We start from the raw sequence: 26,625 nt of genomic DNA on the forward strand, positions 1-26,625 counted from the left end.
GTCACTCCAAAGCTTGCTAAATTCTGGAAATTTAATATTTTTGTCATCTACTTATTATTATAAGTAATTATTTAAGTTTCACATATTTTTGCCAACTTTTTCTATAATGAGAACAAGTAAAATCAATTGTTAACAAATTTCAATTATGCAATGTGGTATTATTAACTGTAAGCATCATGTTGTATATTGGACCCCCAAACTTACTCTGCTTTAACTGAGAGGCTGTGCCCTCTGTCTCCCCACTTTCCTATTCCCCAGCTTCTGGAAGCCACCATTCTAGTCACTGTTTCTATAATTTCACAGTTAAGTGAGACCAAACAGTGTTTTTTTCCTTCGGTCTGCCCTACTTCACTAAAATAATATTCTACATGTTCATCCATGTTGCATGAGAATTTTAACAGAAATGGGAAAAAAAGATCTTATAGTTCATCTGTAGCTACAAAAGGTCCAGTGTATCTAGGGTCATCACCACAAACAAGAGCTAAGCTGGAGCCATCATACTTCCTGATATCAAATTATTTTCCAAAGCCATAGTCTTCACAACAGCATATGACTGGCATAAGAACACACATAGAGACCAATGCAACTTGATAGAGAGCCCAGAAATCAACCTGTGCAACTGATCCTTGAAAATCTCCCCAAAAATACACAATGAGGGAGGGAGGGTTTCTTTGATGTTGGGCATTGGAAAAGCCGGATATCCACTTGCAAAAGAATGACATTGGTCCCATGTTTCACACCACTCACAAAAATTAACCTGAAATGGATTGACAACATAAATATAAGATCTTAAACTATGCATATCTAGAAGGAAACACAGGTCAAAGATGCTTAATATTTGTCTTAGCAATGATTTTTTTGGATATGATACAAGCATAGACAAGAGGTACAAAACTAAAGAGGGGTGATTATATCAAACCTTAATATATAATTTGACAAAGGGGTAAGAGTCTTAGAAGTCCAAAGTTCATTGGTCTTAGACTGAGGAATCCTTATGGGGATATAGCTCCAGGTCTGATTACATGGGTGATTTTAGGAGAATCATCTCCTTCCAGCAACACATTTCATGCATCTAAAATTCTTTTGATACTTTTGCAAACACCAACATTCTATGATTCTGGTATCTTAACATCTCTTATAGAATCAATCATAAAAAATAGACCAATACTCTGTAGAGGAGCAGATCAGGAATCTTTATATATACATTCATCTTCTAGAATTTGAAGATGCCTAAGTTTTTGTTCAGTGCTGACATTCTGTAGTGAGAGTTAATTAGCTTAGCATGTTTAATGCTGAGTTCCCAATTTGTTTCCAAAAAGTAATGAATCTATTCATTCTCCTAATCAATCATTGATATTTTAACTTTTCAGGTTGTCAAGACAAAAATTAGGAATCAGCCTATACCTTGGTCTTCTATATGCTCTTTAAGAATGCAGAAAATGCTTGCATCCTTATGTTTCTTGATTTGGGTCTGTCTAACCACCTGCACTGCCTTCATTCTGGAATAAACCATCATCAACTTTTTGCAGAGTGTACAGAAGAAGCTTCTCACTGGTCTAAATACCTGTCCCTGCCACATTCTATTTCAACATAGCATCCAGTATAATACTCAAAACACAAGAAAGGAAGTAGGTAGTATTAAAATACATAAAACTCTTAATTTATACTGAGTTAAAATAAAGTTTCTTACGATGGTTAGGAATTGATTCATGGCTTAGACTTCAAATTCTACTATCCTAACATTCATTTCTCCTTAATTCTGCTCCAGCCTTGCTGACTTTCCCATAGTCCCACCAACAGTACAACTCTGCCCCAATAGCAATGATTATTGGCCATTTCTTTGTCTGAAAATTTATTGTCTATATGTTTGCAGGATTTATATCCTCTCCTCACTTACAAAGCTTCAAATGGCATTTTCCAAAGCCCTTCCTACTATTTTTTTTGTTCCATCATCACTTTCAACCACCAATCTCCATCCTTCTTTTTTCTGTCTGTTTGTGGTTCTCTGTTTCCCTTAAGTTGTGTTTATTGAGTTTATTGTCTGTTGCTCTTAAACCCAAGGCAAAAGTCTTAAGTCAAAAAGAGTTCTCCATTAACTGATCTGCTATAATCCAGCAACAGAACAGTTCCAAGTAACTAAGGGACTCTTAGTAAATCTTTCTCTAGTGAGTAAATGGGGAATTCCCCTTAAGTCTTGAAGTTGTTTGTCAAATGTATTTGTTGTCTAATTCTAATTTAGTCCAAACCATTCAGGTTATAAATCTACCAATACAGTGTATTGTATCACTACTAAAAAATAAGATTAAACAAAAAAGACTCATTCTCATGTCCTCAAATCCATCTGGACTGTGAAAGAAATTTCCAATTGATATTTGAATATGAAATAAGTCATAAACTGTGTTGGAACTTAGCGTGTTAAAGCCTCTTCTATAGAATGGCTTATTGAGCTAGCTGCACCTGCCCACGTAGTCTTTTCCTGTTTTCTTCACAGGAGCTCTCTAAGTTCTGTGGAAATAATGTGACCTCTGGAATCTGAAAATGAGAACTAAGAAATGAAACATCATACCCTAGGAGTTTGGAAAACGCAGGGCAAACTTCTTCAAAACTGGAGTCAAAAGCAAGACAATTTTTTGTCCTCTTGATTTCTCCATTGCTTATGTGAATATGCAAGGTATAACACAACTACCTGCCTCAATTTTAAATTGCAGGTGCAATTTTAAATATCATTGGATAGAATAGGATTAAGCTGTGGTGTGTGTGTGTGTGTGTGTGTGTGTGTGTGTGTGTGTATCAAAGCAGTGACCCACTTAGAGCCAAGCCAGACTCTATTCCCTTTGAATTGTAGTTTTTAATTTTAGTCACAGAGAGGCCAAACTGCTTTGCTGCACTTGACCTTAGGGGCTTACCTGTGGTCAGAAAGGCCAGTTCCTGGAAGTGACAAACTTTTCTCTGTTCTCAGATGTCTAGGCATGCGTTTTTGTTGGATTCAATATATACGTTTTCTCAAAAGTGCTTTGAGACTTCTCCCACGTAGCAGTATAGAATATGTATTGAAGTCTCCAAAGACTCAGAGTCCATCTGGAATTTGCAGATGATATTAATTAGGTTGTGATGAAATGAGTAACTTTTAAAATTTTCTGCCAGAAATTTTATTGCTTTTATTAACATAACATGACATTGTCTGTGTTAAACTTTGTAGCAATGGACTACCATTTATCACATGCACACATATCTGACATAAAATAGAAGGTTAAATGTAAAGTCAGCCTTGATGTATTTCTAAATATAAAATATTCTAAAAGTAACATTCAGTCCTGCAATATGAACAGAAAAACATGACTATTTCAACATCCTTCCTTGTTTTCATGATGGAGGTTCAAATATGTAAACAAAAGTATGAATATAAAAACAATGATGCTGATTGACTCTTGTGATGCTTCTTTTAAACACACCACAGTGTAATTTGTCTGACAGCTATTCCAAGACAGAACTTACTTAACAATCAAAAAGCTATCAATGCAGATATATTAACTTGCAAACTAGAAAGACAATAACTTTCTGAAGACCAACGGAAAGGAATATTGCAAGATACCCAAAGGACTTAAAATTAGCACACTACAGTGACATAGCCACATGGATGATTATAGCAACTCAATTCACCAATAGCTAAACTATGGAACCAACTTAGGTGCCCTTCAAAAGATGAATGGATAAAGAAAATGTGGTACATATTCACAATGGAATACTACTCAGTTTTAAAGAAGAATGAAATTATGGCATTTGCTGGTGAATGGATGGAGCTGGAGCATATCATGCTAAGTGAAATAAGCCAATCCCAAACATCAAAGCCTGAATGTTTTATCTGATAAGCAAATGCTGATCCACAATGGGGAGGAGTAAAGAAAAATGAAGGAACTTTGGATTGTGCAGAGGGGAGTGAGGGGAGTGGAGAGGGTGTGGGAAGGATGGTGGAATGAGATGGACATTATTGCCCTATATACATGTATGATTACACTAGTGGTGCGACTCTGCACCATGTACAGCCAGAGGAATGAGAAGTTATGCTCCAATTGTACAATGTATTAAAATGCATTCTACTGTCATGTATAACTAAGTAGAACAAATTTAAAATAGAGGTTGAAAGCAGTTAAATTGCAATATATTTTCTGAGCTGGGAAGATGTTTACTATTTTATGTTGGAAGGATTCATTCCTATATCTCTAGAACTCTATACTTATTAAAAGATTAAAGATTAAAAATGTTGGAGGTAGAAATGAGTAACTTTACATTTAAAGTTGATACAATGAATCTAAATTGCAGCATGATTGTAAAACATGCCTGATAATAGAAATTCTACAAATTAAACTACTTGAACTTTTCTTTAGCATTCCCTGTGGTCCATAACGTTTTTCCTTCTCATATCCTCTTTTCTGTCTCCAGGCTACAACTCCTTGTCTCATTCATGAGGAAACTCCTATTCATACTTGGTTTTGTGGGCTGAATTATTTCCCCTTCCAAATTCATATTGAGGCTCTAATGTCTAGATCCTTAAAATGTGACTGTGCTTGAAGATAGAACCTTTTAAAAAGTGATTAAGCTCAAATGAAGTGGTCAGGGTGCTCCTAAGTCAAATATTTTGATGTGTTCTTATCAGAAGAGACCATTTGGGCACAAGGGAACACCAGGTCTGGGTTCACACAGTGAAAAAGGTCTTGTGAGGATGCAGAAGGATAACTGGCATCTGCCAGCCAAGGAGAGAGGCTTCTAGAATAACCACCCTGCTGGATCTTGCATATGGATTTCCAGCATACAAAATGATGAGAACACATTTCTATTGTTTAAGTCACCAAGCATGTGGAGTTTTGTCATAGCAGCTTTTTACTAACATAAGGTCCTAGGTATTGGCAAAACTTCATGCTCTCTTTGTAAAAGAGTGCTCACATGAAGACATATGATGTATCACAAAGTAATGTGCTCTAGCTTTAATTAATTCATGCATAAAACTGAACAAGCACAAAAATACATTCATAGAACTTTAATTTTTATGAGTCACTAATTTTCACAATGAATCTTCTCTTAGATAGTAGGCATTTCTGAAATCTCTATGTTCTCTTGTCTTTCAGTCTATGTCTCCACTACTGTCTACTCATATAACTATTTCTATTTCCCTTGTTAAATTGTTGGGAGAAATATTCTTTCTCTGGAAGCTCACAGTGACTATGGGCAAAAATATGTACTCTACTCTTCATCCATTTTCATGGAAATCTATTATTTTTGAATCACAGCAAGTAAAGAAATGAGGACCAAAAAGGAAAAAATACACTTGTTTCTAGGGCCAATTTTGTGAAGCATGTCCACCATGAACTTGTTGCCAATTTGTATGAGTTCAGTGAGACAGAACGCACACACACATACACACTCTGCAGGTTACATGAAATGGCTTCTTCCTTACACATGGTCAAATGGGACAAGAAAAACCAAGAGTTCCTTGTAAGCCAATATCCCATGGCCCAGGAAATCTGCACAGGGCCCATGGAGATAATATTGCATGTACCCCTTGCACAGCAAATGAGAGAACCCTTGAAAGCAGCCAGTCTTGGGTTTTATACCTCATCCCTACACAACCCACTGGGCTAAAGCAGGGAGGGACAGTTTGATATTCAGGGACATCTTGCTAGTGACCAGAAGAGCCTGGACTGTTTTGTTCAGCCCTTCTTATCTTAGCATGTTATATTGCACAGTTATCTACAGTCATCCTCAAGAACTGTAAGCAATGTAAAGGGAAGAACTTGGGGGGCTTGGGAGGCCCAATGCCACCCTCAGAACAGTCTTGTCATGCTATGCATATTTTGTGTTCGACTTAATAATTCTCTGTTTACAAGTGAGTTGAGCTCTTCTTGAAAATCCTGTTATCTTTTGTCAATGACCTCTCATCTCTGAACGTATCCTAAAATAAATACTCTGTGATAAGTGAGAGAATTCCTTTAAACATTTCTCCTTTGAAGCTAAGTTTTCTCAATAGAGAGCTTCAAAGGGACATTATAGGAAAGAATAATCTGCTAATTGTGGTTTGAGCAAAGTAGGCTTGGTAGCAACTTTTCTTTTATTAGTGTTGTAGTTATTAATAATAGTGGAGTTCATTTAAATATATTCATAAATATATACATACATGTGTGTGTGTATATATATATATACACATATATGTATATATGTAGTATTATTTACTCCATTTCAATCCCCAGGACTTCCTTTTCCCTTCTTTTCAACTCCTCTGATCCCTGTCCTCTACTCTACTGGTCTTCCATTTATTTCTTTTTATTGCACATAATAGTTTTATGTAAATTGAACTTCATTGTGGTATATTCATACATGCACATAGCTGAATTTGGTTGATTTAATTGAACTATGGAATTAGATGAGCATTTTTAAAGTTGAAATTTCTGGGCTTATATTGCTATTTCCTCACCTACAAATTACACAATTTGAACAATTTTTTTAATTCACTGAATTGTGGCAATGATTCCCATTTATAGGTTAAAATAGTATGGACACCTGAAACATATATACAATCAAGTGAAAATTGTAACTATGTGTATTTTTAAAGTTTCAAAAAATCCCAGTTATGTTATAGTCTCTGTTCTTCTAAGGTAGTTCACAGCTAATGAACAGATAAGGAATGAAAGAAAATATTTGGGAAATCCAAAATGTAAAGAATGGGAACAACTCAATAGCACACTAAAATACCAAAAGTAAAACAAATTACTCAGTCGTAATAACTCATCTGAGTAAAAAATAAGCAAAGGACCTTATTGTGGTTTGGGTCTGGAATGTCCCTCAAAGGCTCATGTACTTAAAGGCTTAGTCCCCAGTGCATCCACGTTCAGAGGAGAGGTTCTTAGGAGATATTAAATCATGAAGGCTCCAACTTTGTCAGAGGATTAAACCATTTTGTGGTTTAAAATTTTGGATGGATTATTGGGAGGTGGGACAATGTTTGGGGAAGTAGGTCACAGGGAGTGTGGGATAGTGTGCTCTTGGGGACTATATCTTGTCCCTGACCATTTCTTTCTCTGTCTCTCTGCTTGCTGTCTTCCATGAGCTGAGCATCTTTTCTGCAGCATACACTTCTGCCATGATGTTCTGCCTCTTCTCAGGTCCAGGGCAATGAAGGCCACTGATGAAGAACTCAAAGTACTGAAATCATGAGCTAAAATAAAACTATCCTCCTCCAAATTGTTTGTGTCAGGAGTTTGGTCACAATGAAAAAAAAAAAAAAAAAAAAAAAACAAAAAAAAACTAACCACAATCTAAATTGATATTTTTCAAAATAAGTCATATAAATGGTCAACACATTTATGAAGAAATGCTTAGCATTACTAATAAATAGGAAAATGCAAATCAAAACTACAATGAGGTGTCATAGTACATCTGCTAAAATGGTTCTTATCAAAATCATGAATAACACAAGTGTTGGCAGTATTTGAGGGGAATGTAAAATAGTACAGGTGTCACGAAAGAAAGCAGATGTAGAAACAGTAGAATAAGAAGAAATGAATTCTCTACCACCCTCTGGATGAAGGATGGCCCTGCCTTCCTTGGTTTTGTTTCAGCAATGCTAACTTTAAAAGATGTCTGACTGTCAGAAATTCAACCGGTTAAATTTCTGGTTAAGTCGCCAAGCTGATGACATTTAGTTAGAAGTGTAGAAGGAAACTAACACAGGGAGTCATGGAACACAACCTCAGAGACCTCTTTCCCTCAAAGTTTGGAAGAAGAGACTGAACTGTTGTCAGAAAGTAGGACAAACACCCTTTCTGCTTGTCCGTATTACACATCAAAGGCCCATGTTACAACCAGCGACAACTAAAGATGGGCTAAATTAGTTAGGATTCTGGATTGTCAGAAGAAGTAAAATCTCTGTTACTACTTCCAAGGCTTTAACATCTCATGCTAGGAAAAGCAAAAACATGAATTTAAACTTGGTCATTGTGCTAAGGCTTTATCTTAAAATTGAGATAGAAATATAAAGATTATCTTTTAGATCTCCAATTATTCTTTGAGAGTTATTTTGAGAAATGGATAATATGATGACCATGGTTAATAACAGTATAGTATATTCTGGAAAATTATTAAGAGTAGATTTTAAGTGTTCTCATTATAAAAAGTGGCTTTAGAGGTATAAACTATTTACAGGATTCCTTGGTCCTGTCATACTGCAGGAGGGTGAGATGAAGACCCACTAGGTCTTTACTTTTGCTTTTATTGTGTGTGATTTTGATGACCTATCCAAAAAATCGTTGCCACACAAAGGTCAAGGAGCCCTAGCAATGTTTTATTCTAGGGGTTTTATAGTTTTAGGTCTTAGGTCGTAATCCATTTCAAGTTAATTTTTGATTGTGGTATGAAGAAAAGATCCAATTTAATTTTCATGGGGATGTTCATATTTCCCGACACCATTCACTGAAGACACTATCATTTCCCCTTTATGTATTTCTTCCAAAGATTGCTTACTTGTATTTGTGTCAGTACTCCTGATTTTATGGTACTGGTCTATGTGTGTTTTTTTATGCCAGTGACATACTAGTTTGATTACCACACCTCCCGATATAGTTCAAAATCAGAAAGTCTGGGTTCTGGGTTCTCATGTTTATTTCCTTCTCAAAGTGACTTTAGCCATTCAGGGTCTTTTGCATTCTAACAGATGTGGAATCATTTTTTTCCATTTCTGTGAATGATGCCTTGTAGCAGCATGGGTACATCTGGGGGGAGCATTGTGCTAAGTGTAACCAGTCAACCACAGTCACAGAAACACTGTGTGGCCTCCCTATAAATGACATGAGAAGATTGAATTCATAGAAATACAGAGAAGAAGGGTGTTACCAAGGGATGGGGAATGGAGACACTGGGGAGGGCAAAAGAATACCCACTTTAAATCAAAGTTGAGTAAGTTTTGAAGATCAATTGGAGTGATCATACTGAATAACATCATTTTGTACAGCATACTTGAAATTTGGTAAGAAAGTAGATTTTAACCTGTTTTAACTGTGAAAATGATCAAAATAACAAACTGTGTTAATGTTTCCAAAATTGCATGGGAATAGTGACAAAGGTGTTAAACTTCTAGATTTTGGCAAGATTCTGAATGACGCCAACACTCTAGCCTAAGCTGTCTCTTTGCATAAGCTTAGGATTGTTTTCCCCACCGAAAAACTCAACTTTATAACCAGACGGGCATTATTCTTCTCACATAAAATGAAAATAACTACAATTTGTTAAATTTATTTTCTTTTTTGTTCCTAAGTGCCAGGATATTGACACGCTCAATATCCTTATGGATGCCTTTCCTGCGAGGGTCATATCCAGAATCCTAGGGGCCTAACACAGCCCAGGAAAAGTGAGAAATGACACCCTGGTAGCCAGCATACCTGCAGTACATTTGTGGTATAGATGTGGCAAAAGCAGACATCTTTGTCTTGCTTTGCTCTAAGAGGCAAAGCATTCTATCTTTCACTACTACATGCAAGGTTAGCTGTGAGGGTTTTTTTTTTTTTGTTTGTTTGTTTTTTGGGTACTGGAGATGGAACTCAGGGGAATGCACTTGACCATTGAGTCACATCCCCAGCCCTATTTTGTATTTTATTTAGAAACAGAATCTCACTGAGTTGCTCAGTGACTCACTTTTGTTGAGGTTGGCTTTGAACTCTCGATCCTCCTGCCTCAGTCTCCCAAGCGGCTGGGATTACAGGCATGTGTCACGGCTCCCAGCCTAGCTGTGAATTTTTCACAGAGAGTTTATCAGGTTGAGGGAATTCCATTATACCTCTAGTTTGTTGAGTGTTTTTTATTATGAAAGGGTATTTATAAGTTTTTGCCTAAAGCTTTTTCTGCATCTACTGGATGGTTATGTAACTAGTTCCCATTATTCTGTTAACATAGTGTGTTAAATGGATTGATTTTTGGATATCAGACCAAAGTTGCATCCCCAGAATAAATTCTACTTAGTAACTGACTATTGCTAGTATGTTGTTGAGGACTTTTTGTGTATATATTCATAAGGGATATTCATCTATATTTTTCTTATGATGCTTATGTCTCATTTTGGTTTTGAGATAATATTGGTCTTATAGAATGAGTTAGAAAGAATTCCCTCTTATATTACTTTTTCTGGAGAACTTGTGAAGGAGGAATGTTATTTCTCCCTTAAACATTTCATAGATTTCACCAGGAAAGTCATCTGGGCCTGGTCTTTTCTGTGGCAAGTTTTCTGATGACGAACACTGTGTAATTTTACTTGATAAAGGTTATGAAGAAAACTGTTTAATATGATAGGTCTAAGACTCCTATTCTTAGAAAGTCCTGCTTGGAAGACATACTTTCTTTCCAGAAACTAGCCTATGCATTTTTTTTTTCTATAAAACCTTGGCAATTAAACATTTTTAGAGGTGAAGTTTTAGGTTGAGGGCTTGTTAAGAGATTTTTTCCAAGATAACAAAACTTGCATGTAACAGAACCAGCATTGGAAGTACAATGCATTTCAGTTGTTGATTCTGTGTGTGCCTGACCCGTTTGCTCTTGGCTGGGCTTGCTGACAGTCTGTGTTTAGCTCCAAGCTCAGGTGGGGGCTGGACATACAGAATGGGCCCACATCTTTGGGGCAGCCTATCACCAGCTGAGCAACAGGGAGAATCCACCTGGCTTTCTCATTATCCAGCCAGCTACCTAGGCTGATTTACAGGGTGATGGAAAAGCCTCTTGAGACCCAGGCTTGGAACCCCCATGGGGCTGCCTCTACTGCACCTGTTCATTAAGGTGAATCACAGGCCACGCTAGACCCAACGGGTGGAAAAAACAGAATCCATTCTCGAATTTAGGAAATCAGTAAAGGATTGTGGCCATTTCATTTTTTGTACTATATCATATATACCAGTTGAGGTTTAATTTCCCTCTTTCTATTTTAAATGTAAGAACTTTGGTACTAAAATATAGTGATCAGTTTGTAATATAATATAAAAGTAATGTTTATTCCAGGACAAAACTATAAGAGTGGTGTTTCCTACCAAGGTTACAGAGTATACTCTAAGGAACCTGCCAAAAAGGATCAGCCGGGTGCATCACAGGGTTCTCCTCTGAAACCCAGAAAGATGAACTCAGTCACCGTGTGATTGCCCGTCTCCATGGCTTAGAGAGCTTTCACAAGGAACAGAGAAGATTTAATTGCCACCACCAAAATCAAATAAGGGCATTCTCTGTGCTAAGCCCCTGAGCTTTGATCAACACTTAACAGGAACCTTGTCTCCCTTCTGCAAATGAGAGGAGTTTTCTGAGTTCAATACATTTATTTTATTAATTCCATATGATAATAGAAATTATGAAGCTGCAAGGATGTTTATTCATGTTTTATTAAGTATTCTCAGATCCCAAAGTCTGTTTTAGACATGAAGATTTATCAGTGAGAGTGATAGGGATGACCAAAATATTACAAAGGTTTATTCTAGAAGGGAGAAATACAAAAAAATACTGCTAGATATTTATGCAGTTGTAGTATCTATTAACAATAAAATTGGATATTGAGATAGAAGTAAAGTTGGTAGAGGAGCTATTTCTGTATGATTTATCAAAATGTATAAATGCATTCTACTGTCATGTATAACTAATTAGAACAAAAAAATGAAATTAAAAATTTAGATGCGGAGAATAAAAACCCTTCTCCATTTCTAAGGTAGGAAAGACCAAGTTGTTCAGCACACATGAGAAAATGTAAGGTCCCCATGGGTTCGAAGGTTCTTCCACATTTATAGGAAGTGTCCCTCAGGTGCTCTTCAGGGTCATCTGTCACCTGTGTCTTACCACCAGGGAGAGAAGCAAAGTGTGAGTCATAGGGAACTCTGGGTGGAGAACAGCAAATAATCCATAGGACCAAACCAAGCAGGGCAATGGTGGTGTCCACCATGCCAGAGTAATCACAGTGCTGACCTCACAGGAAGAAATTTTGATTATAATGCAGAATAGAATTTCCAAGAAATAATTTAGAATATATAAATTCATATTTATATATGATATATAATAGTTATGGCATATAATTCAAATATTTAAAGCAGAGGGAGTACATAATTTCACTTTTATTTATAAATATAAAATAAAAATTAATATTATGATTGGTATAATTTCAAGAATCCTTTTCAATGTATAATGGCTATAAGACTCTGCACATAGGCCTTACTTTGTAACTCAGTGGTAGGACATTTAGCTAACATGTAGGAAGCCTTGTGTTTGATCCCCAACTCTGCACACCAGCAACGACAACAAAAACAGCAACAATAACCAAACCAAATCAAACAGAAAGCTTTCTCAATATAGGGGGAATTTAGGGAGAACATTTTTCGTTAGACAAAATTGTCCCATGGGTGCAGGATATTTACATCCTATTTTACTACATATGAAATAGTAGGTAATCCAGGACCTTCATGAAAATAAAAACACAACCACACAGTTAAAAAGTGATACCAACTCTTGAGGTTGTTGCCCTGTGTTAAGGAACTTTACCCCACAGTCTACATTTTACCTTGTGACTCTTCATAGGATTGTTCTAGGTATTGAAATGGAAATAGAAATAGAAAGCAACTGGAGAATAGGCCCAACTGGCCATACTACCTGTGGTGATAAGCCACTCCATCCAGCTTTCCACGGCTTCACTGGACACCAGGGTTAAACAGAGATAGTAACCCACCAAGATATAAATGCCAGGAGGTCAGGGGGGTTGTCTGTTTTGTTTATTCCCATATCCAGTGCTAAGGACGGTTCTTGGGATATAAGGGACACAATAAATCTTTACTTATATATGAATCAATGAGCAGCCCTGCATCAGGAAAGAAAGGAGTCAACAGGACAGATTCTCTGGATGGACTCTAATGGTGGTGTTTTACCCTCAAACCACTACAGAATTTCATTTAATATTCCATATACACTTCTTGACACAAGAAACCACCGGCCATTTGTGTTCTTTGCAGACAGTGGTAGGAAAAAAATAAGAAACCAGTGCACAAAATAGTTGTTTCTAAAATATCTTGTGTCTGCCAAGATTTCTGCAACAGATTGTCCTTATGTGCTGTGAAGGATAAGAAGTAGTCCTTAGGAATCAATGCTGACTTCTCAAAGCAAAAACAGAAAGAAAAAAAAAAGCATTTGAATTTGAGGTAATTAATAAAGATGGAACTTTTCTCTCAGTGTTCAACAGTGTAAAGCCTTGACTTCTTCATGTATAAAATAAGGATGATTTCTCTCTTTAGGTTTTTGTAGAGAAGTCAAGTAAGACCCAAGTATAGTGCCGGACTTGTGATAATCACTCAATTAACTAGTGGCTCTCAAACTTTTTGCATGAGAATCACTTGGTTCCACCCCAGTATTTCTAACTTGGGAGGTTGTGATTGGGGATCAGGAGCCTGCTTTCCTGAAGGCAGTACTGCTTTCCTATAAGGCAGGTTTTCTGTAGATCATGTCTGCAAAATACTGAATTAAGTATCAGTTTTATTGGTAGCACTGTTACACCTCTCAAGAATCTTGTCTGCATTCCAACGTTGTGAAGAATGTACAGTTTTACAAATGCAAAGCAATGTTGCAAAATGTTGTACACATTAAAAGACAATCTAAAACTAGATCTATGTCTCAATTCTATTGCTAAAATTTCTATAATTGGGCCCTTGGTAATTTCATTTAAATATCTCTAATCCGATTTTACATATGCATTCAAGGAGATAGCTAAACTCCTCATATGTTTGTAGGTAGATTTAAAGAGATAGTGTATGTAAAGTGCTTAATTCTTTTTCATATAAAATATTTCACATGTAAGTGGCAATGTCGCCTGATTGGAAATTAGTGGTATTCCATTTTTAGGTAAAATATGAGAATAATCAAAATTTTGACCTTAGTACTGGGCTGCTGACCTCTTGATAGTCCCCTCTCTCACCAGCATTCTCTTAGTCCTCTCAGTGACCTCCCCACCATCACAGAGCCCAGGGTGATGTTTCTTCCTTTTTGTTCCCTCAAACATCCTTTCAAGTTTTTTGCTCTTATGTTAGCATAGATAATCAACTTTTATGGGTTCCAGAAACTTGGAGACTTTTATAAAAATACATTCTGCTTTTTGATAGACAAAATGTAGGTGAGGATGTAGGGGGAAAAGGAACACTTAAATGCTCTGTTTGGGAGAATATATCAGGCCCTAGGGTGATGAGTACAGGGTAAATACTGCCTCAATATGAATGAGAGATAAAGGAGAGGGTTGGGATATGGGCATCAGTTTAGACGGTTTGCATGACAGGTGTTCACATGCTTGCTAGAAGTCTGACTTTCATATTTTGGAGTTAACTAGTCCTGGGAGTGATTGTCTTGAGGATTAGAATGGTCTAAGGTGCTAAAGGATCATAAGGAAAATTTCTAAAAATTCAAATGTCCTGCATGTGGCTTTCAAAGTCTATTGTGAGCTTATGATCTTAACTGTATCATGTTAACTAATCATCACCTTTTTTGTTTCTTCATTCCTGTTATTCCTCAAACACAGCAGGTGGATCTGCCAAATTGCTGACATTACATTTCCCTCTTCTGGGGAATGTGCTGGACAGTTTTCCTTGGCAGTCATGTAGGAAGATTTGAAGAGATAGTGTGCAGAGGCCCACATCCTCCTCCTCTTCATAGAACACACAATGCTATCTTTACTGCCCTGAGCAGGGTCTCTGATTTGACCCTGCCTCCCACTATCAGATCATGGTAGTTGATTCCATCATTTTCTATCACATGTACTTATGTACAAGCATTTGATTTCTCATATAAAATAAACACCCCTTTACATCTGGTCACATGCCTTAGTTCTTTTAAAAAAATATTTATTCTATTGGTTCTTTTTAGTCATACGTGACTAATATAATTCATTCTGCCAGAGAAAACATTGAACCTTTGACTTTTTGAGACTGGCTTATTTCACTTAGTATGATAGACTCCAGTTTCATCCATTTATTGGAAAATGCCATAATTTCATTCTTCTTTATGGTGGAGTAATACTCCATTGTGTATATATGTCACATTTTCTTTATCCTGTTCATCTGTTGAAAGGCACCTAGGTTGATCCATAGCTTGGCTATTGTGAATTGTGCTGCTGCAAACATTGATGTGGCTGCATCACTGAAATTTGCCAATTTTAACTCTTTTGCATCTATAACTGATGAGTGGGATAGCTGGGTCATATGGTGGTTCTGTTCCTAGTTTTTTTGAGGAATCTCCATACTGCTTTCCATATGTCTTAGTTCTAACAGAGTGTCTAGAAAACAGTAATTCTAGGCAGATATGCAGGTCTGGTACCGATGAGGACCCCTGGGAGAACTGGTTTTGAATCACATCTTTGCCAACTGTCAACTGTCACTTTGAACAAGGCATATACAACTACTTCTGTGTTTCAGAAAACTCATTTGTAAAATCAGAATAATCACAGTTACTTTACAAGATTATTTTGAAGGCTCAATGAGAGGAGACCTTTACAACTATAAGTGGAGTGTCTGACATATACTAAATGCTCATGAAGTATTATTATGACACATAATATTGGAAGTTGACATTTTACTTTTAGCCAGTATGATGCTTATTTAAATTATCTCATTAGACAACATTTTTACATTAGTTAATATGATACACTTTTTATTAATTCAAAATTGGGAATTGAGTCATTGATACATATAAATATGATCTTGATGAAAATTTTATATTTATACAACTAAGGATAAGTGATGCGTGTCTAAAGTGATATAAGAAAGAGGTACTCAAAGGTTTTGAGGCTCCCGTGGCATGTGGGAAGATCACAGGCTTTTTGATCCAACTGCTATTGGTTCAATTCCTACCTGAGTTTATTTCTGACTATATTTTGGGGAGAATAATTAATTGTTTCACACCTATTTTCTACTCTATAATGAGAATTGTGAAATTTAATTTATAGAGTCATTTGATAATTGAATAAAAGCTATTTTGTGAAAGGTAGGTTCTCTATACATTTTTAAAATATACATATAATCAGATGGAACAATTTATGATTTGGATATGTGGTGTCCCCCAAAACCTCCTGCATCAAGACAGGAATGTCGAGAGGTGCAATTGTTGGATAATGAGAGCTGTAATCTAATCAGCCCTTCCTGGTTTTGATGAACAACCTGGGTGATAATGTATGTTGCTGGAAGTGATGGGTCACTGGAGTCATTTCCTGAAGGGTTCTTCTTCCCTGTGGTCCCTTTCCCTTGGTGTCCTGACCACCATAAACAGAGCAGCCATCCTCTGTCATGCCCTTCCGCCATGATGCTGTGCCTCACTTCCAGCCTAGAGTAATGGAGTAGCCAATCATGGCCTGAACCACTGAAACTGTGAGTTAAAATGAACTTTTCCTCCTCTACATTGTTCTTGTCAGGTATTTTGGTCACATCAATGCAAAGCTGACACAGACATAATATAATAAAGTGTAATCATTATATGTAAAATAATATAATTCTTTCAATTATTACCTTTTTTTGCATTCAGATAGATTTCCATAAATAAACACACATTTTCATTCATCATCTTTTTAGAGACTTTGTGTAATAAGGGTACTTTTCATTTATTTAGTGCAGTGATTCAATCTCAACTCTCATTTTCTCCTCTCAGGTGAGATGCCTTGTAGTCTTGGAGAGAGGCGATCACACAGGGCCTGAATTCATCCTGCTGGGCTTTCATGATGGATCTTGTGAGCAGCTGGTCCTCTTTGTGGTGTGCCTTGCCACGTACATTTTGACTGTGACAAGAAATACCCTGTAGTGGTGCTAATCTATAATGACTCCAGGCTCCACATACTGATTTTACTGGAAGTCTATCTCTTCCAGATCTCTCATTATCCTCTGTCTACACTCCAAAGATCCCAGTGACCTGCATCTCTGAAGACAAACGCCTCTCATTTGCTTGTGCCAGGCTCAGTTTTTCTCCAGTAGGCTGGCCTACAGTGAGTGACTGCTGGCTTCCATAGCTCATGGCTGCTATGTGGACATCTCAAAGCTATGGCTTTATTCTCAGGTCTTGTCTATAAAGCTGTGTGCACTGTTTTATAGCTGCCTCATATCTTAACTTTACCAATGCTTTCATCATCAGCAAAGACACTTTTACCTTGAACTTCTGTAGTGACAATGCCACTGCTGAATTTCCCACCCTGGCGAAGCTGGCCTGTGGCAGTAAGGGTGACTTTCAGGCTGGGTTGTTCCTTCTCCTGGCCTCCATGGCGTGACCCCTAGTATATTCATCCTGCCTTCCTATCTCCTCTTCGTCATTACCACCACCTGAGCATCTGCACCACTCAGAGGCTCCTCTAGGCCTTCTCCACTTGCTCCTCCCACCTGATCTCAGTGACCTTATACTACAGCTTCGTTTGCCACATCTACACTCACCCCCCATCTAGCTAGACTTTGCATATGGACAAAATTGTTTCTGAATTTTACACTGTGGTGTTTCCCATGTAAATCCCTGAAGAAGAAGAATGTGAAAGAACAAGGATGAGATATATGAAATATTGGATCTTATTATTTTACTTGAGACTTAAAGCAGTCAATCAATCAATCAAATAATCAAAAATAACTCTGAGCCCCCCCAATATTTTTCTACCTTTATTAAGTGACAGAAGAGCCCACCTGGATTGACATAAAATATTTGTTTGAAGGATACACATACAGTATTCTCTATAAAGTTAATTCCTAGAATTAAGTATAAACATATTCAACTAATTGCTAGTATTTGGCTATGATGAATAATTAGATAACATTTGTTACTTTCCACTCTGTTAACATAATATCTTAAGCATTTTTATATGTACATACTACCCCAGAAGCATTATGGCACAGATGCCCACTCACTAAATAACTCCTTGCAAAGTGGACTGAGTAGGCATGATCCTCCCAATCTATATTTCTTTTATATATTTCTCCATGGAAGAATAAAGAGGTAAAAATGATGATTTTTGTTAGACATGGCATAACTCCAAGGAAGGCTGTTTATCTTATAGTGGCAAACTTACAAGGACTTCTACACTCAAGTCATGACATTCCAAGCATGAAAACACATTGTTATAATAAAAAACAATCATGGTGCATGCAGTAAAAGAACTTGGACAGGAAAAGTCTATGAATATATGTTCATGGGAAGATACAATTTTATATAGAGAGTGCACACAGTGATAAAATGTAAGGGGAAATATGAATGTTTCAATTCATTTTGTTTCATAGTGTAAAATAAGAGAATATTAATCAACACATGTCTGTAAAGTATAAATATGTTCCTGTTTATATCCATTTTAGCAGTAGGGAATGAAGTTTTCAGAAATGGGAACTTGTTCAAGTAAGTATTATCACGGTAAGTAATGCTATACCTAGAGCATGCAGGAGCTCCACACAGAGCAGGAAATCCTGATCCACACTGGATGTCATGCGTGTTAATGTGGGACTTGGAATAAAGGTGCATCAGTACTTGTAACACACAGTAACCAGTAGAAATAGGGTCCAATGATGAAATTCCAAGATTCTTGATTGAGACTGTGTCCCCAAAAAGAAAGGAGTTATGTGAACTCTCCCTTTTTGTGCTGTGTAAGCTATTTTGAACTAATAAGAAAACTGCTACATAAAACATTTCTAAGTAGTGTTAATATGTCCAAATGATGTGTACATACATGCATATATATGTACATACACACATTTATACAACCCTATAAAGATCTCTACCTTCATCCCTTTGTGAGAAGTAACTAACATCTATACCTCAAGTAAGAATCAGTACATACATAGATGCTGATCCTGGGCTGGCATAAGGGCAGATTAAGTTTATTTTATATCTGTGAAAGTTTTCTAAACTCCAGATTTGTGTTTAAATAATATTACCAAGACCCTAGGAATAACATGATGTGCAACTAAGATAAACATTGGAAGATCAAAAATCAATAAGAATATGATAAAATGATAAATATTTAATTAAACATGTTTATTGATGTTTTAGAGCCTGTTTTAAAACATTTCATATATTTGGTAGCATGCGTTTCACTTAAAACTGTTATTTTTCACTCAATAGCTGTAAATTTCTAACCTCCAGGCTGTAAACTGCTCATATGAAATATAATTGATAATCCCTGAATTGCAATGGTCTTGAACATATGGAACAAAATATCAACTGAACACCTTTCATGTGATCAATATGAAACTATTACTTTCTGCACAAAAGCTTCAGTTGGAGGAAAATGATCATTGGTCCAGAACTAGTGGGATGCTTGTTAATCTAATGGTTTGATTTTGTTCCACTCAATGGTGTTATTTCCCCCTATTTGGCTTACATTATGTGGTCAAAGGGAGAGAGTACTGTGGAGTACTCACTTTCTGTGGAGAGATACTACTCTCTTAAATTGATGCAAGATCCCCAAAATACATGATTCATTATGTATTTCAATTAAATCTAAATAACTCTTAACACTTTGACAGTTATTATGTCAATGTTGGAGGTAAAAAGCTTACACAAATATATTCTAGTATTCAATGAGGTCATCTGGAGGAAATTTGGAAGGGACAACTTAAAAATATTTGTCATGTCTTAATTTTCCAGCAATCTCACCATTTCATATCATTTGCTTATCAATAATGTCTGCTCACTAGGTTAAAATTCAGACTGTATATAAGAAAACCATTCAATTCTTTTTTCCTCTTTCCAAAACCTCCCATAGAAAATCAAGAGGATGAATTTTATGCAAAATGTGATATGCAAAGACTCAGGTTTGCACTATTATAGACTTAGAAAAGGTACATCACAAGAAAGTAATGATAAACATGAAAGATGGGTTTGTTTAATATGTTACTGTTACAAGTATAAGTTGTCAAATTTGAAGGAAATATAGAAATCTGCATAAATGTGTTTATAAGTCTACTGGCTGCAGTGGCACATGCCTGCCATATCAGTTACTTGGAAGATTGATGAAAGATGATCACAAGTGCAGGGTCATCCTGGGAAACTTACTGAGGAGAACCTATCTCAAAAAAAAAAAAAGAAGAAAATAAAAAGGGAGAGAGCCTATTGAGGTAGCTCATGGTAGAGCACTTGCCTGTCATTTATGAATGAGTCCTTGGATTTGATACCCAGTACTGAAGACAAAACAAAACAACCAACCAAGCAAAAAAATGTCCTCAGTCAATAAATTATAAACTAAAATAAAAAATCAAAACATAACCTTCATGCTTGTGATCGAAAGGACAGTACTGCTTTCTTGAAGGCCTCTTTGACGTCTTTATTTCTCAGGCTGTAGATGAGAGGGTTGAGCAGTGGGTTGATGATGGTATAGAACAGGGCAGCCACTTTGTCTGTCTCCTGGGAGTAGCTGGAAGTGGGCCTTGAATATACGAAGAGCAAGGAGCCATAGAAGAGCATGACCGAGACCAGGTGGGAAGCACAGGTGGAGAATGCTTTAAATCTTCCTGAGGCTGAGCGGATCCTCAGGATGGCCAGGAGGATGTTGAAGTAGGAAACAAGAATGGCAAGAAGGCAGGAGAGGACAGTGAAGCCCACCATACTGGAAAGGATTATCACAGCTGATCGAGTATCTGAACAGGAAATTTTTATCAAAGGTAGAACATCACAGAAAATGTGATCAATGACATTTTTGCCACAGAAACTCAACCGGAAAGTATTGGCAGTATGGGCTGCAGCATTTAAAACTCCGCCTATGTAGGAGCCAGCAACAAGACCCATGCAGAGAGAAGAGGACATGATACCTGAATAAAGCAATGGATTGCAGATTGCTACGTGGCGGTCATAGGCCATGGCTGCTAGGAGGTAGCATTCAGTGTAGGCTGCAAAACAGGAAAAGAAAAACTGAGCCCCACATCCAGCCAAGGAAATGCGCCTATCATCTGAGATACAGTTGGCCAAGAGTTTAGGGGTATACACAAAGGTATACCAGAAATCCAAAAGAGATAGACTGCCAATGAAAAAGTACATAGGTGTATGCAGCTTGGAATCAATCCTGATTAAGATAACCAGGCTCATGTTCCCTGACAGGGTTAGCAAATAGAGCATCAGAAATATTGCAAATAGAATCAGCTGCCACCGGGGGTCTGCTGAGATGCCCACCAAGATGAATTCAGTCAGGAGGGTGCGATTTCCCACTTCCATGTCCACAAGAGGGAGAACCTGAATATCAGAATAGGGGGAAAAACAACTTAATGGTGTTTTCTATTAAAAGAAGTAAACAGTGCATCAATTAAGCCAGAATTAGGGAGTAGACATGGATCTTTTTTCTTTTTTCTGTTTAGAATTATATGATTTCAGTCTTTGACCTTGGAAAACTACTGGAATTAGAGGTAGACCCTTTTTTTAAAAGCAGTGCTTCCATTTATTACCTGTTTAATGCAGGGATATTCCCTTATCAAACATGAGAGAAGAAATAAGCTCACGATGATGACTAATAGTTTCCTGGCAAGCTGTCTGAGTGTGCAAAGATTCACATGAGAACACCCAGCTGAATATTTGGTACATAGTGTGTATTCAGCAAATTTCAGCATCTGTTCATAACTTAACAAAAAGGTGTTATATACCAAGTAGTGCAAAGGCATTTACAGGACTACTGAGGTATTGCACTATTCCTGCTGGTACAGTGCAATTAGAAGTTTCATATTAGGCACTCTGTGCCAGTTACCACTCAGGTTCTACGCTTAGCGGGGTTAATTCTCACCTTAACTTTATAAGGAAGGTGGTTTTGTGATGATCTTGTTACAGATGAAGAAACTGAAGCACAAAATATTTAAGTGACAAGTCCAAGGTCACAGAGCTGATGAACAGCACAGTTCAAACTTACCCAGAATTTTCTTAACTGAGAAATATGCACTAACATTAAACCATTTACCACTCAGAATTGTATGACTCTTTTTTCCTCTTTTCTCCTACCCAAGGCAATGCTATAGATCTCTTAAATATGAATTTCTTTACTTATCAAAAAAGTTTAGAAAGATATTTTACTTAGGAGAGCTTTGTTTCCAATTTTCTTCCAGGTGATATGAAACTACATAAAACATTTTATAAATTTATAAAAACATGTAAGACACTCTGTATAGAGTTAGGAAAGAATGTACAAAATATTATCCTAGAGGAGAGGAATTAAGGTCAGTAGTCTAAAACTCTCGCTAAAAGGAAAATTCTGTTTATATACATTTTTATTTTCAAAGCCCTATGGAAGTCCACAGATGAGGATATTTTTAAAATATATATTTGGTAATGAATGTTTCATATCTTCATTTTTATGCCAAACAATTAGGTCTTAGAGTGGATAAAAATAAAATTAGATGAAAACTTGAGAACACTTCATTAATAGACTTGATATCTTATTCATGGCTTTGACTTCTGTATGCATGATAAAAAAAATCACATTATATTTTAGTAAAAAATTTCTTACATTTAAAACAGAAAGAAAAGTTACCCTCAATGCCTGCAACCCCTGTAAAATAACCTATGAACCTATGTGTTACTGTGCAAAACAAAAATCAGAATTCTTAATGATTTCCAGAATGAATTCTGTATTTTTTTTTTTTTTTCCACTTCTTGAGTTTTGCATCACCTGGTGTATCATTCTCATCAATAGGTTGATGTGGGCAGATCCATGGAGATTACAAACCTAGGTCTCAAGAGGTTACCATGTGAACAATCCAGGGTTAGCTCTCTAGGTAAAAAGACATCTGGTCTTATTCTTTGTTTTACCCAAGTTACATGAAGTTGGCCCATAGAAGTGGGAGTGGGGCCGTTCTATATGATCCAGCACCCATTTGAGCTAAGAGCTCACCACCGCCATGAGGAAGCTCAGCTGAGGACAAACGGGTCTGGTATAGTCAGAATCTAATAAATAAAATTCTATCTGGGTTTCACTTCTGATTCTAATACATGGTAACGTTATAATATTTAGAAATTCTTCAAATGTTCTCAACCTACCATCTTCACCTCTAAAAATGTTAGGCATTTATAAACGTTGTATAGATAAAATGCATAGAGGCTTGAAAGAAAAGATACAATGGTCACTCTTTTTATTCCAAGGGAAAGGATAATAATTGAATAATTTATGCAAGTTAATTTTCTGGGGAAAGGAAACAAGGCTCCCACAAAGATGCAATATAATCCAGATTTTGGTGTTATTCAGAGTTCTGCTGAATTGCACAAGTTCATTAATTTTGTTTTCCACTTCATGTAATTTTTTCACATAGTTTGCCTACTTTTCCTGTGACGAGGACATTTAAAATCCATGTTAGCGTATTACAAGTATGCAATACAGCTTTAGTAATTACAGCCAGTATGCTGTGCATTTCATCCCCAGTATTAATTAATTTATTAAATTATAGCTGAAAGGCTGTGATCTTTGACCATCATATCACCTTGGTACTTCCCAGCGTCTGGCAGTATTTCTGTCTCTATGATTTCCCAGTTAAGTGGGATTAAACTTGCTTTTCTCAGTAAGACCTATTTCACTTAGATAATATTCTACCTGTTCATCTTTGTCACAATGACATGTTCAATGGAAATGGAACAAAAAATTCCCGTGGTTCATGTAGAACCATAAAAGATCTCATGCAGCTAACACAACTTAAGAAAGCAGTAAACTGGAGTTATCATACTTCCTGATTTCAAACCCTTCCAAAACTGTCGGCCTTAAAACTGTGTATGACTGGCATAAAAGCAGATCCATCAAGAGACCAGAAACGCACCTAATCTTTGACGAGGTGACCAAGAATACACAGTATAGAAAGAAGAGTTTCCTTGATGTGTAGATAAGTATAATCGCTTCAAAATAATGAAATTGGACCCATATTTCTTACCACCTGAAATAGATTGAGAACATAAACGTAAGGACCTAAACTATGGCCACTTAGAATAAACATAGTCAGGGAGGTCCTTGATAGTTGTCCTTGATATTTGTCTTTGGATATGATCCTAGAGGCATAGAAAATAGGTGCAAAAGTGAACATAAGGGACTGCATCACACATTTTTGTAATATGACAAAGGAGTGACCTCTGAGAAGTACAAAGTCCGTGGACTGGAGACAGTTTATGTAGAGTGCTAACATTCTATATCAAGAGCTGATTAGCATGTCTAAATGTAATTTGGATGTAGTTCTAATGTTAATTACATGGGTAATTTTAGAAGAGTTGATCTTCCTTCAAGGAACACATATAAATATTTTTGATGCTTTTGGAAGCACAAACTTTCTATAATCCCAGTTAGTTAACATCTGTTAGGCTCTCTAACAAAAGAATAGACAGCCTCATGTTGCAATATTGCACGGAAGAGCAGACTAAGAAAATTTATATGCACATATATCTTCACATACATGGAATAATATCATCATTTTGGTTGAAATGAGAGTATCAGAGATGACTGCACTTTCTCTTTGAGATTTTTATTCTCATTCTTTTTGACCTAAAATAATAAACTTTAAGCTTGTGCACATTCTCTAACAACTGTATTCCCTAAGTTCTTTGCCTGCAAATAATAAAAGGATCTGAAGGTTTTGGAATTATGCATTTCTTTGAGGATATGATAAGAACAATAATAATTCTCCATAGACACATAAACACACATATATGACATACATATATGTATGTATATACACAATACAAAAATATTCACAAACTCACAACTATTTTTTTGTGGATTTTCTGCACATGATTCTCAGGTTAAAAATTCTAGTATTCAAAGATGGCTATGTTTATGTACAGTGCTAACATTCTATAATAAGAGTTGATTAATTTAACATGTTTAAAGCTGAATTCCCAATCTTCACTTCCCCAGAAAAGATTGGTTCATTTCCTGAATCAATTATTGACATTTCAGTGTTCCAGATTGCCAAACACCAAATCAAGACTGTACCTATTCCCTTTGTCTCCTATCAGTTCTGCAATATCCCAGCAAATACCTCTGTCCCTACCTTTGAGTCCTATCCTGATTTTTGCTCTTCTAATCACCTACACTGCTACCACCTAGGTCTAAACTAACATGATCTTTATCAAGGAGTATTGCAGTAGCTTCTAACTGGTCTACACCTTGTTTTCCGATAGTCTATATCATGGAGCATCCAGTATGATACTTAAAAGTACAAGGGATGCAGCAGGTGACATCACTGTTGGGTTTAAACACTGTGAAATTCCCAATTTTTTGCAAATCAAATTTTGAAAATTTTGCAAATCAAAATTGCAAATCAAAATTTTGCAAATCAAAATTTGAAAATCAAATTTTTTGCAATGGCCATGAAATCATTCATGGCTTTCCTCCACAAGTTACAATATCCTAACACTTACTCCTCTTTTGCTCTGTTCCAACCTTGATGACTTTCTCAAAATTCCACCAACATGACAACTCTGCTCTTGTATCAAAGATTACTGACTATCTGTTTCTTTTGCCTGAAACATCCAGGTACAGGCATGGTCCACTCCCTGATTTTCAAATGTCATTTTCTGGCCAAAGCCCATTCTAATAACTATTTTATGTACCTTGCTCACTTTCAACCAACTATCCCCATCTTGTTTTCTCTGTTCATATTTCTCTATAGCTGCCACCCCACTAGCCATCTCCTACATCTTAACTGAACTGATTTTTTCTCCTGACCACAATGTAATATCCTGAAGTCAAACAGAGTTCAATTTTGTTTTCTGCTATAACCCAGCATATAGAACTGTTCTAAGTGAGTAAGAGACCCTTAATAAACTCTTCTACACTGAGCAAATGGGAGAATTTTACTTATATCTTGAAGTTATTTTTCTAACAAATTGTCTACTTTGAACCTAACTCAAAACATTCAGGTTATAAATCTACCAGTCAGTAGACTTTTCCAGTACAGTGTACTCTGAATAAAGGAAAGAGAAGATGCATTCTCAAGACCTCAAATCCATATAGGACTTGAAAGAATTTGCCAATTGATATGGGAATGTGAAATGATAGGCATAAGATATGTCAGAGCTTTTCATGTTAAAGCCTCCTACACATAATGGCCCATTGAGATGCACCTTACCACGCAGCAATTCTCTCAGGAGCACTCAAAATCCTTTGGAAATAATGTGACCTGTGGAACCTGAAAGTAAGAAATGAGAAATGAAACTTCATAAACTAGAAATCTGGAAGACAGAGCAGAACATCAACAAAGCCAAAAGTAGGGCAGGTTTTATATCTTCAAGATTTCTTCACTGCCTAAGTGAAGATGCATGGTCTAACCAAACCACCCAGATTGAATTTTAAATTTAGATGAGGACAGGATAGCACTGGATGGAATCTGTGTGTGTGTGTGTGTGTGTGTGTGTGTGTGTGTGTGAAAGCAATGATCCATTTAGAACCAAGCCAGACTGCTTTCTTTCTAATGGCAGCTGAAGGCACAGAGGCCTCACTACTTCTGAACCTCACCCAAGTTGCTTACCTTTGATCAAAAAGGTGAGTTCCTGAAAGTGACACTCTTTTGCATGTTCTCTGGTGGCTGGGCATGGCTTTGTTGGACCCTATACATGTCTTTCCTCAACAGCTCTTTTGAGAGTCTTCCCATATAGTAGTACGAAATGTGTACCCCAGTCTCCAAA

The 26,625-nt window shown here is 36.6% G+C and overlaps 2 protein-coding genes across 2 annotated transcripts in view; both read right to left on the bottom strand.

Annotated features, from left to right (window-relative positions):
• LOC306639679 (uncharacterized protein) overlaps positions 1-26,625 on the bottom strand; it is a gene marked incomplete at both ends in the record, with an annotated part of 51,931 nt that overhangs the window by 12,085 nt on the left and 13,221 nt on the right. The window contains 1 exon segment of the mRNA XM_079103459.1: positions 1,405-1,499. Within this exon segment, the coding sequence (XP_078959585.1) occupies positions 1,405-1,499 (95 nt within the window).
• On the bottom strand, positions 20,122-26,594 carry LOC306638987 (olfactory receptor 9G4-like). Its single transcript, XM_079102436.1, has 3 exons — positions 26,469-26,594; positions 26,070-26,129; positions 20,122-21,213 (listed from the first exon to the last, which is right to left on the bottom strand). The coding sequence occupies exon 3, from the start codon at positions 21,193-21,195 to the stop codon at positions 20,257-20,259; it is 939 nt and encodes a 312-aa protein (XP_078958562.1). The 5' UTR covers positions 21,196-21,213; positions 26,070-26,129; positions 26,469-26,594; the 3' UTR covers positions 20,122-20,256.

This window comes from Sciurus vulgaris, assembly GCF_902686455.1.
Source record: "Sciurus vulgaris genome assembly, chromosome: 11".
Classification (NCBI taxonomy): domain Eukaryota; kingdom Metazoa; phylum Chordata; class Mammalia; order Rodentia; family Sciuridae; genus Sciurus; species Sciurus vulgaris.

What these genes read in the sequence shown, in the direction of transcription:
- LOC306638987 (XM_079102436.1), bottom strand. Translation starts at nt 21,195, where the DNA reads ATGGAAGTGGGAAATCGCACCCTCCTGACTGAATTCATCTTGGTGGGC.